General features: G+C 36.4%; 1 protein-coding gene across 1 annotated transcript in view; it reads right to left on the minus strand.

Moving 5' to 3' along the window:
- The window catches only part of rngtt (RNA guanylyltransferase and 5'-phosphatase), an 83,563-nt gene that overhangs the window by 16,733 nt on the left and 45,029 nt on the right, over positions 1-21,801 (minus strand). The window contains exons 12-13 of the mRNA XM_044106861.1: positions 15,017-15,085; positions 2,528-2,628 (exon numbers count right to left, since the gene is read on the minus strand). Of these exons, the coding sequence (XP_043962796.1) occupies positions 2,528-2,628; positions 15,017-15,085 (170 nt within the window). The remainder of the gene's footprint in view (positions 1-2,527; positions 2,629-15,016; positions 15,086-21,801) is intronic.

Below are 21,801 nucleotides of genomic sequence, written 5' to 3' on the forward strand. Positions count from 1 at the left end.
TCATTGTACAAAGATTCATCTACCGTGAGGTATGAAAACCTTAACTGATAGAACATAAAGTCTATGGCCTCAAACAAAACCCTCCATTTGTATCTATAGATGTAAAGTATTATAAAATATGTATTATTAAACTATTGACCCTTCAATAATCATCCTATAAATGTTTAAATGCCTACGATGTTGCTATCACCTTGTATGACACGACACAAAATTCTAAATAATATTATTCTCTGTGACCAAGACCTGGCTTGAACTACAATTCTGCAGTGATTGAAGTAAATCTATTCATAATGACAGAGACTTCAAAGATTTGTTCTGCAGTATTCTGCTAGATTGCATGAATGTCAGAAACCCATCTCTCTCCGCATCTTACATATCGAATCGTTCTTTGCTGCGTTAGAAAAACTGGAGCATAAAATATCTCCCTCAGTCTTCCAGCCTCTTCTCAATTTTCTAATTTCATTCACTTTGGAGGCAAGGTTTTGAATTCACTCCGCCCTGAAGCTCACCTTAATGCTTTTTTCAGGCATGTACTTGTCTAGAATCCTGCAGACTACATATGGATCATGATGCTGTAATGGCACTGGTTCCTCGGAATAGAAAGGTGGTACGAGAAGCTTTGGGTAACAGCCTTGGGAGAGGTAATTCAAGCAATCCAAGCTCCTAAAATCCCAGCGCATCTAATGAACTATGATACAACCATTACTCATCCTGCTTTCTGAGGGAATACTGGCCAAAATTAGCCATGAATCCAGAAATCTATACAATACTTCAGGCACCATCCTTAATTAGGATTCTGGCAATGTCTCTGCAATTGCTCAATATTTCCATTTTATCCTTTCCATTTCTTCCCTCCTACTGTCACACAATAATCACTGTCTGCCTCTGTGCGTGCTTTCAGAGAAGGTAATAAAACTTTCAAGGCTGTATGCCTCAGTGGTGCAACAAGATGTGCTCAAGGATTGATTGTGTGGGCAGATGAATAAACAGTTGTTACCTCCAAACAAGTCTGTCCATCTCTCCCTTCCAGACAGCAACTAAGCAGAGATCTGAAAGAACTACACCAATACTAAGCAAGTTGTGGTGATCGGTAATCTGCCAGCAAAATTTATCTTTTGGGAAAATATCAAAAAAAAAAAAAAAAAAGATCTGAAATGGCAACAATGATTGTCTGTTTTCTCCCACACACAGGGGAGGAGTAAAGACGCTTACAGGCTGGACGTTTTTAGAGTAGAATGAGCGGCAGTGCCCTGGTGTCATCCACGGAGTCTGTTGTTGGTAAGATGGAGGTGGGCTCACTCATGGCTAAAGAGCTGGAACAGTCACAGAGGTCAGAAGGCTCTCAAAGGACAGATGACAACAACTCAGACAACGGGGGGCAATATGGTGCTCTGAGTCGACAGAAAAGAACAGTCTACTGAACAACCAGACTACTGGCTTCGCATCCTGGGGGTTGTGCTCAAATGCACTACTGGTTTAATTTACCATGCAGTTAAAAAGCAAAAATCAGCATGTCTCAAATCACTCAGTCCCTTCCTTGAACTTTCAGCAGATCAGCACTATTGGCTCCAACCTCCAATTCACCTACTGGATTGTGACAAATCACCTCCAAATAGTATTAACTTCAACCAGTTGTGCTAATCTTGTTTAGATCCCTAAAGCTTTTATTTTGCTGAGACGTGATAGATTAACTAGTTGTGTTAACAAGAAGTACCTAAAGAAATGACTGTACTTCAGGCCTACAAATACCCAGAGAATATTGTGAAAAAACATTAATGTGAAAGAAGAAGAAAACTTGATGCATCACCTAAGCAGTACTTAATTTGACATTCAGAACTTCTAGACATTTGTGGTCATTCTTCTTTTGGTCATCTAAATCTTTCCTCATTTGCTGCACGTTTTATTGACTAAAATAAAAAGTTACAGAGGAAAACAATTTTAGGGCCTGTAACATGTTGTAGGGAAGTTATTTATTTTATTCCACAGGTAAGCCTTACTTCTACTGTTCAAGAAGATTAAGACATTTCTAGATTCCAAAGCGTATTTGTGTGGTCCAAAATATCTTTAAGGTTCTGATTATCTTCTTAACAACCAAATTGCTTTTCTGCAGTTATGTTTATCAGGAGCAGGGCTTGAATCTGCAGTGCTGGAAATGAATAATTAATGTCACACAAAAATGAAAGAACCAGAAGGACAAAGTTTGTACAGCAAGTAAAAAGTGCCTGACACAAGATAGCAAACGGGTGCACACAGGCAACGATGGAGACAGAAGTTATCTTTGTCAGAGAGTGACTGTACTGCAGCGGACGAAATTAAACCCCAAGGGGGAAGAAAAGACATAAAATGAAAAAGAAAGTTTTAACGTCAAAGAAATTTAACGTGGTTTTAGGACAGCTATATTCAGAGCTTTAAACATATGTGCGTATATAAGAGTAGCTTTCTTAGTGTGCAAACCCTGCTGTGTAACAAAATCATAGGTGCTATTGGATTTGTCAGGCAGAGCGTTGTCCTGGCAACAGCCACTCACCCCTCTCCTCCGACTTTGGTGATCTTGAGGCGAAAGTCCACAGAATTGAGGTTGGGGGGCTTCCACTTGAGGATGTCGTCACATCTCCCAGCTTTGTACCTCTGTAGATAGGACAACAAATTTTATATATAAATCAACACGGTGAAGAACCAAATCGATGAAGAACCTTTTTGGGGGTGAAAGTTAAAGAAAACCCCTATAAAATGGACTCTCTACTAACAAGTCCTGTTGGTGTAATATCTGGCTGAAAGAGATGAATACAAATATTTATGCACAATGATTCACCCTGACTCCAGGTTTTACATCACAACTATGTTTCACCTTGCACCAGTGTACAGTATGAGACCGCATCCTTCCTTCTGCCACTTGGATTATTCATGTGTGCCTGACATTTCGAAGGATGTGAATCAAGCGCATTGAAACATGAGGAATGTAAAGGCATGACGACGGGTGGAGGCGGGAACAGATGACCAAATTCTGTCACTGTCAGGTTGCCAGGTAACAGAAGTCTCCTGCGAGAGAACTTGTGAAAAAACAGACAGGATTCCTCAGGAGAACCTGCAGTGTCACAGCACATGAAAAAGTAAAGAGGGTCTAGACTCGGCCCTCGTACACCCCTGCGGAAAGCGGGTGGAAAGTTAGGCCTCTAAGCCAGAAGAAACACAGAAAACCGGATTTTGTGGAGCTGTTGTGTTTTCTGGATTATATAAAACTCAAGCCACTTTCACACAGCTTTTCCTGAACCAAGTAAAGCCAATTTACCTAGAGATTAAAATTAAAATGTATGATTCTTTGCCCAAGAATTTATGAGCAAATCCTAAACTCAAAAACACTGGAGGTAGTGAATATTTCTCTGCACTTGATTTATAATGTGCAATCTTGGTTTTCCATGTACCTTCAATGTCTAAATAATCACCCTTAAAGACATTGTATCATATGCTTCAATCTTCTTAAGGGGAAACTGTGGATGCAGGCATTTGGTAGAGCTTGTAAAAATATTAGCCCACTAAAACAACTTCTCAGATTGGAGATTTGTAGCTTCCAGATTCCAAGTCTACAATTAGTATAAAAAAATACACAATCATAATTGTAATGTAGACATTGCAATCCTGATGAAGTTTTTTGAAAGGGAACTTTCAAGCATTCACAGCATTCACCTTTTTAGCATATGACTGGGACTTTGTATCAGCAAATGAATTAAATACCTCTGATTATACATAACAGTGATGCAAAATTGACAGTACTTTATACAACAACAACAACAACAAAAAAATACAAAGGATGCCTCAAACTGCTGAGCTGAATATAATGAATAAAAGTAGAAAAGTTTAACCATTTGAAAAACCAGTTTTCAGAAACTATTCTGAATATATGAGGTGATGCAACTCCGTGGTAAACATGCTACCGTCTTTTTTTATAGCTAGTTGAAGCCATCAAATCAATATTTATGTAATTCAAAGGCAGTTTCAATGCTTTACGTGGAGACTATGTAGCATTTCGAATTAAAATCACATAAAGTGATGCAAATAAAGAGCTGCACAAACTCAAAGAACTATTTAAAAGTTGTCAACAGCATATACTAAAAGTCCCAGAGGATCCATTCAGGTTTGTTCCCAACCCTGTGTGCTAAAATCTGTATGCTACCATTTTAAACTAAAGTGATATTTTCTCAAAATGAGTCCATGCCAAAGGAACCATGGCAACAACGTTATGAAAGGCCTATCAGACTGCAGGTACAATCAACAGACAGCCTTCAAATTCATTTCTAAATGAAAATGTGTTGCCTGATGCACTTGCTCTTTCATTACTATTGTTGGTCTAGTCAATAAGTGATTGCATATAAAAAAAGTTTATTACTGAAGCGAACAACAGACCATCTGTGTCGACCTTGCCTTCAGGAGCATATCTCTCGTCTATCACATTCATTTTCAAGTAATGAGGTGCCACTGCATAGAAATTACCTGCTGCTTCAAATCAGAATGTCAGGGGCTTTGACTTTCAGAGTGTGAGGGGAAAAAAAGGGAGGCATCCAGATAATGCATTAGCAAATGTTTTATTTCACTTCTAAAAGCAAAATATGAATGATTATTAGGCTCGTTGTAGATAAAAACACATTTCTGCCAAAGAGCTCTAAACTTTGAGAATCATTTAACATATTTACAAGAAAAAACTGAGATAAAATCTGGTTTTGAAATCTTGAAGTAGCTAATCCTGAATTCCTAAATCTTCCATGATAAAAGACATACCGTACATTTCCGATAATAAAACAGAGATATTCCCTGACATTGTAGAATCAGAAAATTGTAAAAAAATAAATAAATAAAAAAAAAAAAATCAGAAGATTATCGATTAGTCATACGTTTGCGACAAAAAAAGAGCCAAACATCCTCTAAGGTGGTGGTCTTGCAAATATGCAAAATACACTCCTTTGTGGCCAATTACAGTTTTTTTTATTTTTTTTATTTTACAAAGGCCCAAATAATCTTTCCTAGAAAAATAACGTAAATATATAACAAGTACATCTGATGTTTGAGTCAAATATCATCATACTCCAAAAATAATTGCATAAATAACTTTTTGCCAACAGTCGTTTTGGAAAAAATATCACCCCGTTTCTTTACAAAAATGCTTTCGGCAAAATAAAAACTATATATTTTACGAAAGTGTCTATATGAAATTTGTTTAATACTTAATCTAAGAATATCAAACCATAGTGATATTCAAAGATTTAAAAAAATTTATTTTTATAGTGGTTCAGAAACAAAGAAGTTACAAGAAATGTAATGCAGTTTGATTTTAGTTAGTTTTACAATAATGTTGAAGTAAACATACTGAAAGACCAAACACACCACTGGTCCCAGGAACTATTACTTATCTGATTGGCTGTCCTAACTGTGTTTATATACTTCAAATAATATACCAGGCTACAACATTTCTTCAACCATTTTCCACCTCTATTGAAATAAGTAATACAGAAATAAAAGTGCATCAATGAACTGACAATTTATGTCAGTCTATTTTCATAGTAAAAGCTTTCACAGGTGATAGTAGGTGGCACAGGAGCTCTTACTGTGTTAGCATAAAAAAACGACTCCAGTCAAGCTCTTTAAAACCTTTTTGTTTTGGATCAAGATAACTATTAAATTTACAGCAATAAAAATGTCGCATAGTATTTTGATTCAAAAAGTGATATCTATAGAAAACAAAATCGAAATTCATCCAAGATGACACCACAGAGAACATCCCTGCCCTGCCTACACAAATGCTAATGGCCCAGCACCGCTCATCAAGTGTAGAGTATGACTGAAAAGCTGCAGCAGGGGCATCATCAGAGGAGCTATCGCTGAACAGAAGTGCTATAAAGGTGGAATGGTTTGTGCAATTTGTTCCAAAAAAAAAAAAAAAAAAAGCATGAACAAATAAACATATAAAAACAACAGGGGTGTTTCCAAGAGCTAATGCTCTGCAAAAATGTAAAGAGTTACAACCTCAGCTTGGATTTTGTCTGACCAACTGGGAGTCTGCACTTTTTTTTTTGATTTGTTTGTTTTCTTTGCATCACTATCCAACATCAACTCACCAGAGCTACAACCCCGGCTCTGCAGGTGACAAAAAAAAAAAACAGGTAAAAGAGACAAATTAGAACAAAGGGAGGGACAAGATCATAAACTATGTTACAAGTTATCAAACCCCCCCCCTAAACATTGATGTGAGTTTCTTTTTAAAGTTGAGAAATAGAGGGGTGTAATTGATCTAACACAATCAATGTTTCCTCTGGAGGAAATTTAGCTTTTATCGATTTAAAAAGAGACATGAAGTAAACAAAAAGCTGGAGAATGTCCACATCTGTTTTTTGCTCTGTAGTATATTCAGTGTAGAGATTAAAATGTCAGAAGACAATTTTTAGGAAAATGCAAGTACAAGTAATGTTCTTACTGGGAGATAAACTTGCAAAACTTTAAAGTGGTCTCATTTAATACATTTTGAAGATAAATAGTCTGTGAAGAATCTTAAAGAAGATCTCACACATAATCTGAGTGATGCGTCATTCTTCAGATCACCTAATGCATGCAAAGGTTTCAGCTCTATGGAATCACCTTATTGGTGTTAACATACTTTCTGACAAATCATTATTTATTGTACTGATTCAACTTAATGAAACAGAATGCTGAAGAACATTTTTGAGAAATTCATAAATAGATTATATGAATAACTGTTAGGGTTAACTGCCTAAATAATAACAATAACAAAAACGTAGTCAGTGCTGCAAGGAATAATATGGGAGGTTTGTTATCAATGGCTTCAACTGCCATATATGTGGGTTAATCTAATAGGATATTTTACAGAAGTCTAAATGATAATGAATGAAGCACATTTTGTAAAACATCAACTCTTGTCACATCTATAAAGATCTATAAAGTATTTTATCCTGCTTCTAAAGTTGGATAAAAAGTAGAAAATTTACAATGTGCTACTGTGCTTTTTTCCCCCAGCTAATAATTATCATCTGAACATACGAGGTTAAAAGGGCAATGTTCTTTACACAATCTATTATTGCTTTCAAGGGTTCAAATAATCTAGATGGGAGACAGAACTGGAAGTGGCGGAGCTGAAGATGCTGAGGTTCTCCTTGGGAGTGACAAGGACAGACAGGATTAACAATGAGGTCACCAGAGGTACAGCACAGGTTAAACGACTGGGAGATAAAGTTAGACAGGCCAGTCCGAGATGGCTTGGACCTGTGCAGAGGAGGGGCACTGGGAATATTGGTAGAAGGATGTTAGAATGAGGACAGAGGATACAGAAGACAGACTTAGATGGAGGAGGACTCAATGCGGCGACCCCTAAAAAGGAAAGTGCAAAAAGAAAAAGGAAAAGAGGGGTTCAAACAATCATTAGCTAAATTTAAAAGTAAGGCAGAATCTCCTGCCAAGCATTTAACATGCAATGGTGAGTGAATTTTCACTGGTGTAGATAGTGTCTGCATAGCATTTCATAAATGATGCAAAGCTATTTTAGGGGTATTGCAACAACATTTGAGTAGAAGTGGCACATCTCTGAGGTATCTTTATGGTGTTTCATAATACATTTCCATTTATACAAAGACTAAAATAACTAGTCTTGTAATATTACCATCCAAGACTAGTTATATTCAGAGAGCATGTTTGTTCTTTCTTTGAAACAGCTTCACTGTTTTTGCAAGCCCTTCAAAAGGTCAAAATAAATAATTCCATCAACAAAGTACAGATGCATGTTAAATATTGAGCTTTTCATTCACTTTTGTTAGGAATAATTTGCATTTTCTGAGAAATTCAGACAAAGAAGAAGTCTATTAAACCAAATCAATGAAGAAACTCCCAGCTATAGAAAGCTTATTTCATTCAGGCAACATCTGAAACCATAATCCATAAATATTAGATGGCATGATTTATGAAAAAAGCTGATGCACACAAAATATTTTCCCTATTACACTATTAAGCAATTTTAATCGACAAAAGTTTCATAGAATTGCTGATTACATAGAAGCAAAACAAGTTTTCCAGAGGGCTTAATGCAAGTCCTTTGATTAAAATATTTTTTAAGCCTCATTTCAATAGCAGCTTTTGCTGCAGGGCAGACTTAATGTTCAAGATCGCTGTGGATTACACACAAAAGGCAGCAAAAGTCCAATAAATCTGTTCCTAGGAGACGAGCAGTCCCTCAGTTTCAGCCCAAACGTTGTATAGGGTTTATTTGAGAAACCCACTGGCAGCATGGGGGCCTTTGAGCCAAGGTTCTGTTGCACACTGGTGCACCAGAATAGATATAACTGATGATAAACAAGTAAGAGAAAATGGGGGAAAAAGTAAAACCTAATGAGTAAAGCATGAGGTAAGGCAGGTGTAAGAGAAATGCACATTAACCTAGTGATGTGGTCACCTACATAAAAAAAAAACCCTGAATTTGTCAAATAATCTAATCACCAGCAGCAACCATATCACAGCTTGGATATTTACTGAGATTTTCTATTGCACAGTTTAAATGATCTGCCAAAAACAAGAAAGCAAACATTCTTCTTTCAAGTCTTTACACTGAGATTACCATCTGGACAGTTCTTAGAAGCGGTTTCATCATCTGCAGCAATGGTTGTCTTATCAATTCTGAACTTATTCAATGCTGCTGAAACAAAGAAAACACATTTCAAGGACACCATGTGTTTGGCGAGATAAGCATCCAGCAAATGCCGCTGTGGAGGCAACCTTTGTACCCATATTAATGGACATTCATTTCAACAACCCCCTGCTGAGATTAACCTCGAGACCAGCCTAAATCCCATTCACAACAGAAGAAATTAACACCACACAAGTGTAAGGACTTAAGAGGAACAAAAATCAAAGACTTGAGGCTCTACATATTATTGACTGCTAATGGTGAAAGTGATTAAAAAACAATATCAAACTGTTGTATTGGAGTTGAAATGAGGTAAACAAATGCTTAAAATGAATTACTTTTATAGAATATTGGGTCATACATTTAGAAGAATATATACATTTATAAGAATCAGCACCCTGTCTTTTGTTTCCTCTTTATTCTAATATAGTAATTATTCAATAAATTTGCTGGTTCTTCTACAGAACACACATTACTTATGCATCACTTTGTCTATTTACCTTGATAAAGTTTTTTTTTTCTTAATCTCAGTCAGTAGATCTCAAGTAGAAGGACCAGGGTAGGAAAAGTTTACTCAATTCTTGAAACAAATTCCTCGGATGCTCAGTATGGATTCAATGCCCTTGAAATTGTATAGTTAACAAAATCCTCAACAATCATTATTTTGCAACATTAATAATGCAGTTTAATATATTATAAACAGTAATTTAGTCAAAAACTTGCAGTTTTCAAATTTATTTAGGAAGAACCAAATATCAACAAAATTATGTTTTCACAGAAAAACATACAGTAATACATTTACTTGTAGTGAAAGAGAGAATGTTGGTTAAAAACGTTTTCCTTCGAAATGATTAAGATTACCAATTAAGCAAACTAGGAATCACCATCAATTATTATGCAATTATCAAAGGCAAGTGCCAGACAGCCTAAATACACAAAACACAGACATTATAAGTACCCAAACTGTCAAAGGGCCATTTTTTGGATTTTAATGAAATGCCTTGGATTACTTGAGTCTTATTTATTAATATTTTACAGTGATTAAACTGTAAGTTCCAATATATTATTACAGCACAACAGTTTCAGTTCTTTGGAACAATAAATGCAACTAAATTAAACTATGAACCCCAAGAAAACAGTCTAAAGGTGAATTATAGAACATTATTTTAGTACTGAAAATGTTATGGTTTGTCTCACATGTACTAAGTACAATAATTATCTGTAAATTGCTTAACAATTCAACATCTAATGTTTGATAATGTATAAGTTATTCACATTTTAAATGTACTCTGAATAAAGCTGAAATTGACATAAAAACACTCTTTACTGGTAACAACAGGTATGATGACAGAAATGCATATTGGCTTATCTGTGGGTGGTCACTTCCCACTGGGTGACACTTGTGTGAAAACGAGACAGCACTAAAGCATGGAAGCCAATGTGTCTCTGGCCTATAAGACTGATTAAACTGAACAAATGAAAGCAGCGGACATCATATCCTACAAAAGAGGCCAACACTGTAGAGCTCTGGAATCCCCCACAGGAGAATGTGCTGCCAAAAGCAGAACATCAAATGCTCACACTAGGGGGTGGCACTAAGAGCTCCCTAAAAACCAATATTCTAGCTTCCACTGCACTCAATGATTCAAAAACCACTTATTTACATAAGGTGGCATATCAAGGCAATTTCTTTCAACAAGGAGTCATAAAAATAAGTTTGTTTTAGAAAGGATTAAGCCCTCATATGCAAACACTGGTGATTTGATCAAAGCACGAATGGTGCTAAAATATGTAGATGGAACGGTGTGTCGATATGTAGATAGAATGGTGTGTCGATGTGATGAAGGCACTTATTAAAATAAATTAAACTGCACACGGGTTTCCTCGTGGATCCACTGACTTGCATGTAAGCACTTTGGAGGAACCTCTGTCCATTCAATCACTGAATGGGCAGGAGAAATCTGGTTCTGTTAAAAAAAAAAAAAAAGTCAAGTCCAGAGCTAAACTGAACTGAAGTGCTGAGGTTGGCCCCTACGAGAGCTGAGGAGGACTGAATGAAAGAATTAGTTATAATGAAGATTGAGCCCAAATGATCTCTACATATTTCATAAAGTCATGCAGAAAATAATTAAAGTTCCTGCCAATAGAAGTGGTTTGATGAGCTACCATCTTTATAAGTTTAAGAACTAAAAACTACTAGAAAATTGTCATTGTTTCAACATTTAAATAGAAACAATTTAAATATTAAAAATAAATTTTTTTCTTTGACTGTATTTTACAGGTAGAGGCATATTCCGAATCATTACTTCCTTCAGGGTTTTCAGGTCCAGACTCAACCATCTGTCTTTTTTTTTTTTTTGGTTTGCATGAAACTTTATAAAGATGATGATTTAATCACAAATCATTGTGATTATGAACTTCTGAGTGGGGAGTCTGAACAATGGCCAAAAACCACTAATTTCTCAGATGAAGAGAGAAACAGCCACAGCCTTGCAGTGAGATAAAAGCACTTCTGTCCAATTCAAAGTCGAGAATTATATCAGGGGCATGATAAAAGGCACCTGACAGCAAAATTGACTTGTCTGAGCAACAGCTTGTCTAAGCAATCCGATTTCTCATCGACAGAATGTCTGCCTTGTTGCCCTTGCCTGTTCCGTTCCTGTTTGATGAACAGCGATCATTTCAGGTCGCTGAAACAAAGCTGCCACAGCTAATCCGAAAACACTGTTTGACAGCAAATTCATAATCCCCAACTGGGATGCTGATGAATATGTTGCCATTTTTACAGCAGGTTCAGTAAATGCTCAGACACATACATTCTGACATTTAGCAGCTTGGCACTCTTTAGAGAGCCCTGTCTCTGGCTCTATTAGTTATGATCTATAAAATTCAGAGAGGTTACAGAGGACAACACTACCTCACATAAGAGGCAACAAACAACATGGTACAGCTCTAAAACTAATACTGTTTTCTTCCCAGGATTATAAACAATTTGAACATTCTGTACACTCTCCAAAACTTTTTCTCTTAGACATAATGCCAAACAATTTGCAGCTAAATTAGACACCCATAATCTTACACTTTTAGAATGTGATCAACTGTGGAAGTAACAGAACCAAATCTAACTGGCTTTCTTCATGTGGGGGAACAGGCACAACAAACTATTCAAAACACAACAGTAAGAAGAGGGAAAACCTTATAGTTTACCAAACTGACAACAGACCATTGGGAGTTGAAGAACTGAGATGTTTATATTGAGCCTGACTATGGCATTAGTTAAAGAGCCTGGAGGGGAGGCAAACACAGATGGTCTCGCTGTTAAAATGGACAGAAAATGCAGATGGGTAAGGAAGCTTTGGCTGACTTTTATTGCACGGCTCTCCCGAGAACTGTTGCTACCTCGCTGTTAAGCCCAAAATGACAGCAATAATTACCCACTAAATCTCTGAAAACCAAATAAAACTCACAAAGTTGAGTTGTAAAATAAGTAAAATGAATAGACTGGACTGAAATTTCAAGAAGTACAGCCACAGAATGTGAGAAGAAACATTGGCATTTTCTGGGTCTGAAATGAATCCCTAATAACGTCTTTAAAAACCACAGACATTATTATATGTTCTCTGTCTTTTTGAGTATCTGAGCTCAGGTTGTGGAGGTAACAGGTCCAGGAGGAAACCCCAGCGACACGCTCCAGCTCATGGGGGATCTGTTCCCAGGTAAAATATATAGTCCCTCCAGTGAGTTCTGGGTTTTTCCCCTGGGTCTAGTCCCAGCGGGATGTGCTTGGAAAATCTCTAAAAGAAGGAGAGAGGTTTGCTTTTTGTCCAAGCTTTTTCTTCACCCCAACAGACAGGAGCATATGCCACATTACTATAGATGAAAATACAATCTGTCTGTCAAGCTCCCATTTTATCCCATCTCTTGTGAAGACAACACCAAGATATTTAAACTCCTCTGCTTGAGCCAGAGACTAACCCTGAACCAAGAGGGTGCAGTCCACATTTTCACACTGGAGAACCATTGGCTTAGACTTATATATTTTATTTTTGTTTATAATTAAATGTGACCCAAGTCTGCAATGAAAAGGACTATATACAGAAACCTCAGGAAGGTGTGAGGTTCTTGTAGGTTAGTTCACATTGGAGGCAAACCTGTGAATGTAGCTTTAAGCAAATATTGCTTGTGTGAAATTCATGAAAAAAGAAATCAGCCAAGATTTCACTTTGATGAGAAATACTGTGCTGTAATTACATTATGAAATCTTGGGCGGTGGCCCACAAAATCTTATCAAGCCCCTATTAGTAGATCATTCTTTCTATGTCTTTTAATCGGAATTTCAAATGTCTAAACAAGAAACCCCTTCTGGCAATAGTTTAAGGTCTCTTATTCCTAACTATCCTTTTTATAGTCATGTGTGATTTAAGATGCAGCTTGCTTGCTCTGCATTTTTTAAATAATTATTAATACATTTCAAAAAGCTATGCTTATGAGTGAACAGTCTCCGTATGGTACAAGTTGAAGAGAAGCTTTAATTGCTTTTTTGATTGCTACTTAATCCTTTCCATGGCACGTAACAGCAGGAAGTAAAAGTGCAATCATCATGCTATGAACTAATGATGATCTGATACAAGGGGAAAACCAGGAAGACAAATAAGGGCAGTAATTTTAAAAAAGTGCTAACGAGCATCTGTTGAATTTCAATCAAAAGACCTGACTGAAATTGCCTAAATGTGCTAAAGTCCTATAGATTATTAAATTTTCACCATGGAAATGTTCGACATTCCATCGGTTAGAGAAGCAGTTGTCCAGACTCCAAATACATTGCTCCAGTTATTCATACAGTATGGGTTGCTTATTTGGAAATCTACTGGATTTGATTCATACGAGACATTTCTTGTTCTAGTTTCATTGTTTATGACCAACTCAAATGTTAGCTAGGTTTATAAAGAAGTTTTTCCAGGTTTATAAAGAAGTTTTTCCAGGAGGCACTTTCTCAACACTGTGGAAACATAGTAACTGTATGTATACTTTTGTACATGCTCTGATATACTATTTTTCTATTCTGTTCATGTCCTTATAGTATTTTGTCAAGACTTTTTTTTCTATCAATGCAGGAAAAAAAACATTTTTATTAAGCTTCAACTAAAGTTTTTCTAACTGGTTGAACTGGTAGGCTGAATATTACATCCTGAGGCAAATAGCTTTGCTACCTTCATAGTTCCTGAATACAACATGCACCATAACTACAACTATGAACCCCTAACAGGTGATTATTGGACTATAAATGGATAGTTAAATCAGAAGCCTGGACTGAATCAGAGATTTTAAAAACTCTGGCATGGAAATGTGCTTAAGCAATTGTGCAATTCCTGAGGTGGTCTGAAGGTGCAGTTGTGGATAGGATGGTATCTAGTGCAGGATCCCCGGGTCTCATCAACGCTTATTAGTATATAATTATATTATATATTATATTAATGGTTTCAAACCAATCCCTTTGCAAATATTGGAGTGGTTCACTTCCTACTGTGAATGAGTTGGGTCAGCTTATCTAAGCTTATGCATATTATGCATGGATGTATGCATGTATTTATAAATAGATGGATGGATGAATCTTATGAATGGCAACATAGGAAGAAGCCATAAAGACTTCAGAAGGCTTTGATACTTTGGCAAATATGTCAAAGACAATTAACTAAGAGTTCAGAAAATTATGTAAGCCTATAAAAGAGATTTACATGTTTTCTCAATAAAGTGTCATAATTAAACTACCATAGATTGAAGCAAATGACCGAGTAAATTAAAGTTTACCGCAGCATTCAAAGCATACAAGAGACAGTATGGAGCAGATTAGCATCAAGCTAAAACTATAAAACTCAGATGGTAAAGCAGAGGATAATATGCAAAAAACTCACTTCAGCTCCTTCTTTCACTAATGTTATGCAGATTTATTCATGTGTTGCACAAAGAAATATAGGCCCCTGGGTCCATTGCAGTGGAAGAACAGTGCAATAGCATTACTGTCAGGAGATAAAAGTGATTTTCTGCTGTTCTAAAACAAAGTAAATCAGAATTTCCGTCAAGGCCACTTCCATAACACAAACCTCCATATATCTGATTTAATGTCTCACATAGAGCTCCGTGTATGTGAAGGTAGTAAGAGTGTGGTTTTACTCTGCAATGACATAGGGACAAACCCTGGTGCAGAAAGTGACAAATAGCTGCTGGTAATGACAAGCTGTCTGATACTCATGTAGAAGCCCGAAGTGAGAAAAATCAGCAGAAGACATTCAACTTGTGTGTTGACAAATGACAAGCTGCCAAACATGGATGGTGACTTACCCCACATGGCTGGAAGATGAGTCCATCGACTTCATGGCTGACTTGGGAAGTGAAGCTGCCTTCGAGGAGCTGAAAAAAAGAGGACATAGTGTCTGTTAAGGAAAACTGACAGACACAGATGGTAGCTGAAAGTTTTAGGTTGAAACAGATTAAATTAGATTATTTTATAAACTCAGTTCCAGCCAAAGAGCCTGGCAACAACCTTGGACATAAACCAAAATAAGTAAGCTTTAAGAAAACCAGAATGCTTACACTTCTAAGCACAAGCATGATACCATCTTTTAATCCGTATAGCTCTGAATCTAAGCCCTTATCTGTTGTCCGATGACACATGACGGAGAGATCCAAATCTGTAACCCGACAGACCAGGTTGAGGACAAGAAAAGAGCAAATCATTAAGCTCCTGATGACTGGACCAGACAGATTTCACCACATCCATCAACATCAAGCTAGACAACTCAGTCACAGAACTCACATAGCAGCATACCTGACAAACCCAGGGGAAACGGCAGAGATGTATAGTAACAAGATGTTTTCTTTACTATAAGAAAAAACATCAACTACTGATTCAACTGTAGCCAGGGTATCAAATATTTTAAATCGATGCATTTGTTCCAACTTCAGTGGGATGAAGTAATGGAGGAAGTTTACTCCATATTTAGAATAATTGCTTGTTTAAGTTTAGAAAAAAAATTTTTTCCCATTTAAATTGCTATACTTACCTGGTGGGTATATGGGTAAAACCTAAAAGGTTGCAATATTTTGTTGGATATCTACCATGTCAATAATATACTTACCCTGTAGGATAAACTTTTAGTACCTTTAATGCCCTTATTTCATGTATGTTTTTGGCAGAGATGCTTGAGCTTACAAAATGTGGTGGAAACAAAGACAGAAAAATAGACTTGAAAATGTGGATTGATTGTAGTCGATATCGTCATTGCAATACTGTCTACTGTAATCTCTTCCCCATCAAGAAATGAAGGATATCTAATCAACAGCGTTCTGTATGTTTTGTGTATATAGCCGTAAAACTGCTTTACCTCTTGAGTGTTGCAGTCTGTCTTGTCTAAATTATCAATAGGTAAGAGGTAGAAGGCTTAAACAAAAACAAAAGTAAAGAAATTACAGATCAGTCTGTCATTTTGGTGAACACAGCATTTTCACTTTGTTCTTAGTATGCAACAATAAGCCCATGTGCCAAACTCAAATTCGAGCCAATGATCCACTGAGGATAAGCAAAATGGGAAGAAAAACTCCAGGGGATTTTGTGCTGCAGTGCAACTCATATTGACAATAATCACTTTACTACACCAGAGACACTTAATATTCATTGGTTCTTGCCCTAAAACAACACAGAACAGTTTTACATCAATGCAATGAAAACCTTATCGTTCACTGGCACAATGACTGGTTGGGAGGCCGCACAGTCTATTTCTACACTTTGACCTATTCAGGCTGACATCTGAGACTAAATAGAACATTAACTTTAAAGTTGTGTTATGTTTATGATGCCTTGAGTGTGAAAGTGCAGAAATAATTTAAAACAATTCTATATTTTCTATATAGATAAAATAGTTTACAAGAGGGTGGAAAAAATAACAGAAAACACATCCTTGACTTTGTCTGCATGTAATGTGATGTTTAACTGGTAAACCTCAACATAACCACATATCTAGAGTGGCAGCTCATACAGACAGAAAGCTCACATTTGTTTGTGTATCTTTATGTGTTTAAGAGCTATAAGGAATTGGATAATAATAGGCTGAATGTGCTTACTGACAAACAGGTGACTCAGAAATATGCACTGTCTCAGATAAAGGGTTCACATTACTTATGATGTCTTACCAACAACATTGTATAATTACTGCATTTAAAGCTTATTTTGTCGACCTTAAATCAAAGTAGATGTAATGGTTGATAGCAGGATTATCCTCAGTGGGCTTATAAAAAAAAAAAAATAATAATCTTTGTTGGAAAAAAAAAAAGAAGAATTTTTGTAATGCCGATATGCAAATCCTGACAATGCGTCAGATAAGCTTAAATTAGTTTTTTCAATTTAATTTCAATGTTCTAAAGCAGGGGTGTCAAACTCCAGTCATCAAGGGTTGGTGTCCTGCATCTTTTAGATGTGCCTCTGCTGCACCACACCTGAATAGAATAATTAGGTTGCTGGCAAGGCTCAGGAGAACTAATCTACACAAAGAGGAGGTAATTAAGCCATTTTATTCCAGTGTTTTGTACCTGTGCCACATCTAAAAACTGCAGGACACCGGCCCTTGAGGCCTGGAATTTGACACCTGTGTTTTAAAGGTACATGAGCGTTTCAGCATCCATATTGGAATCAATATTAAGTTTGTTTGGTAATGTATACCAAAGCACACCAAGCTTATGATTTGACTTTTCTTTTTCAAAACTCTTTTAAGATGCAAATTTCTATTAAGATTTACAAAGACTCCAATGTAAGCCACTACAACCATCAGTCGAGAATTCTTGCACTGCAAAGCTGGTAGTAGGTGCATCACATCACTGAATAATACGTTTATTTTGTGTAGCCCTCACTTCTCCCTCATCAAGGAATTTATTCCATTAAACCACAGGATGAACTCCCATTTCTACACTTTATTGCTAACAACTATTTTTTTTTAGCAAATATGCTCAAGGAAACCAAATGAAGTCATTAGCCCTATGAGGAAAGAATACATCAAGCTAAGAGCAACAGAAAAATACTCTCCCCAATGCATCTGCAAAAAAGGGAGAGCAGCATCAGTACTCTCAAGAACGATGAATGAGTCACAGCAGATCACACAAAGCTTGACAACTGTGCTGACATGGAGAAGGCAGATAGTCAGACTAAAAAGAAATGATGCTTTTATGAGAGAACGGCATGTAGGCGGTAAGATCTGGGAGTTCCATTTCAGTTCTCCTGCCATCTTAGCACACCCACCCACCATGCTCAGTGAGCACAGTGAACCAGGGATGGAAAGATGAGCAAAAAGGACAGATTTCCACTCACACATCCTCCTACAGTAAGGAAGTTCCTTGGGGGAAGGGGCTAGTGGGGACAGAGATCCAGATTTTATGGTAAACCTCTTTTGGAAAAAAGAACACAAAGCCAAGACTGCAACAGCGGGGTTGTGTAGGAGGAGATGAACAGCAGAGCCTCATTAAGAGATCAAGATTTCATTGTAGACTCGAGGGCAGAGACGGGACACCAGAAGTCCCTCGAGAGACAAAAATTAATTCCTAATATGCAAGCAGTCACCCTATTTCTTTGTAAGGTGTTGGAGTGATTGAGGTCAGCACACTTCCCTCTTCAAGGTCTCATGTTTGCAATCATTTCACAGCAAGACACAATGACGCATGATAGCTAAATTGCACATTGCCCTGTGGGATGCACTTAACATTAAATATCTCATTCATGTGCATTCATATTTCTATGTAACCTTTTTATGCTGAGCCTTTTTCAAAAGGAACAACTGCTACAATCCCATTGCTACGATTAATCTTTATCTTGTTTGAGATATAGTTCGCATTTACTAAATTGTGCAGAAAAGAGAAAATTGTTTTGCTGGTTCTAAGAAAGAAATAAAAGAATCAATCTCTGTTCACATCCTGTCAGCAAAAGCTTGAGTGCAGTTAGATTAGCTCTCTGTTTCCATTTTGCTCTTGACCCCGAAGAGCCATGAATCATTTTCATGGATTCATTTCTTTTCCCCATTGAATGGGATACTAGGTTCTGCTGTATGATATTACCCACTTTTGTTTCCGACAGTTTAGGTTAAAGCTTTTGAAATACAAATCATTTATCTTGAAAAGCCAAACTTTCAAGGGAACTTGGGTTTTCTATCTTGAGATTAGTCTCGGGGGAGTTTCGGCATTTTCGTTTGTTGCTTTCTAATTACATTATTAAGGTACAGCAGAATGGCAGAGCAAGTGAAAAACCTGGCCTTTTTGCGGTGGAAAAAAGTTCTTTGTTGTCTTTCCATTGATTGGCTCCTTCCAAAGTGTCATCACTGCTTCAGATTTTGTTTACATCTGGATCTACTGTGTCTGGCTTCTTCTGGTGCAGATTTATGATGCATGTCTCACGACAATTTTGTAAAAGTTGGATAAAATATGACATGACCATTCTGACTACAGACCCAAATATGAAAGTGGCACAAATTGGACTTTTTGGGCGGTGAAAAGTTTAGAATGGAGGCACGTAGACTTGAATAAAAAAGTCAGTTATGAGCCAAAAAACCCCAAAAAGAAAACAGAATGGATCACATTTTACTGCTGTATAAATGTATCCATAGTCAAGTGGCAATGTTGTGTTGTGTGTCTAAAAGGAATCCTCCACTTAAAGTGGGTGGTTGTGTTTATGGGAATAATTTCAAAAGGAGACAAACAGAGGTAGTACTTTGTCTTTTTCACAAAGACTCTTTGCATCCAAAAACACAAAATAAGGTGAACTGAGTTCTCTGCAAGTGTAATCAGGTAATCATACACTGTGGAAATATGCAAAAAGCAGTGCATGGGGTTTGGAAAAATTATTTAAAAAAAATCTGTTTGCAAATATGTGCCTTATTGTGAAATGACAGAAGATGCACAACATAAATGAATGTAAACTATCATTAAATGATCATTTTAAATGGTTTGCAGACTTAAAGAGTTTAATTAAATAAATTTACAAGAATTTAAAAATCTTTAGTGATAGCAGGACTGCTGTCGCAAATAATCAAGGGCTGTCAGAAAAAGTAGAAAACTCTAAAAGATTAATATTTTTCTTGGTGTTATGTACAAATACATGCAGTTAAACTTGCTCAGTATGTGAAACTAGTTTAATAAAGCCTCATGTACCTTTGCTGCTCACATGCCTTTTACTGTCTGGATCAAAGAGTTGAATGAAAGAAAAACTGAACAACCTTCTTCCTTGAAAAACTTTTTCATCTGACTTTCTACTTCCACTTTGGAAACACTCAGCATGGTGAACAACCCTCAGATAATAGTTATTCTGAAACCTCAACTTATCTGCACTCTTAGGACTATTATACACCAAACCAACGTCAGAGACCAGCTGAGGTGGCAATCATACCCTATTGTGTCTCCTCATGTTGCTAGTGTCTGAGGAGAAAAAAAAAAGCTTGAACTTCCCTCAAAGGTAAACTCCAACTAAAAGGCCCATTGTATAATCAATAGTTAAGTCAGTTTATTTACTTTTATACTGCATACTTAGTTAGTAATCCATATATTATTTCATAACTATAAAAAAGTGAAGCAGTCATTGGTGTATGAATGCAAAGATTATTCTGTAATTGAAGTTTTGCATATTTAACATATAGTGCAGCTCTAGTATCCAGACTCTCAAGATATACCACAGATTTAAAAATAAAATTAGAGATCATACTAAACCTTTGTCTTTATCAGTAGTAGGAAAGAATAAAGTGCTACAGTGACTTTGATATTCTCCTTCTCCATGAAGCATAGAGCAATGAAGGCCTGCTTTTCCACTTTTCCTCACTTTTAAGAAACATGGATTGTCAAGGTGTGAAAACCAATCATGCGCCACCCATCACTCTTATTAAGGTAACAGTGTTTAAAACTGCATTAGGCTAGCTACGAGCTTTATGTGTGCTAATTAACCAGCTAGTGTTAGCTTGCTGTAATTGTGGTACATGCACTATTAAAAAGCTGTAATTTTTCAGACAGTTTCAAACCATTACTTTAGAAGTTGTTTATTGTATACTTCTGTGAAAGTCTATGTATTAAGAAATGCTATAAAGACCTGATAACACTGCAATAATCAGTGAGTTATATTATGTATTTTAAATTAAAATAATTTTTACATAAAAGCAGTAAGATTAGATTGTATATTTTGCTTTACATTTTCGTGTAAATACAGTGGTGAAGTAAAATATTATGTCATTTGAGCTCATGCCTTCATCTTAACTGTTAACACATGAAAGCTTTAAAGAATTTGCTTGAATTTTAACCGATTACTATTTAGTGGAACAGATGTTTAAATCACACGGTTAATTGACTTTTGGGATTAAATCAAACGGTCTTGTCATAATGCAGTTCAAGTCTTTACATATTCCAAGACCATCTCATGTGTTGCTGCCACCAAATATCACAGGGGTAAATATGCACTTGAACTTGCCCTTGAGCTTAAAATGACTATTTCCTTCTGTGACTAATAAAGTGGATTTTATGGGCTCTGAATGCTCCGCTGGAATACTAATTGTGCAAGAATGAACAGAATGCTAAACCGATTCACTACTTCTACCTAAACAACTAAGATTAAAATTTAGCAGGTTTCAAAAAATGAATAAAATAAATAATGTCATGTAATCAACAACATTAAATAAGCAAATGTAAATCATACAAAATGACATGAATGTTTTATAGTAAACATGTATGTTTGTATATCAACCAACAGAAGACTACTGTGAGGGGAAAATGAAAATTTTAATTGATATTAATAGAACTCATGTAATAACTATTCAGTTGAAAATAATAATAATAATAAGAAGTTGTAATTAGATTCAAAAAGTTTTACATTATATGCAAAAAAGCTATGCACCATCGTTTATAATACTTCACCAGAATTTGGTTTCTCAGCACACCTGCTCAGATATTTCGCACTCACTTTCCTGTCCAGAAGCCTTTGTGTTTTCATCATGTCTGCTCATCCTCACAGCTCTTATGAGGCTTAGATGCAAGGGCTGAATCAAAGCTGGAATGGATGGATTGATATTCCAGTCAGAGCATGGGGCTGCGGCTCAAGGCTGTTTTCGATC

Source organism: Gambusia affinis, linkage group LG22, assembly GCF_019740435.1.
Source record: "Gambusia affinis linkage group LG22, SWU_Gaff_1.0, whole genome shotgun sequence".
NCBI classification, from domain to species: Eukaryota; Metazoa; Chordata; class Actinopteri; order Cyprinodontiformes; family Poeciliidae; genus Gambusia; species Gambusia affinis.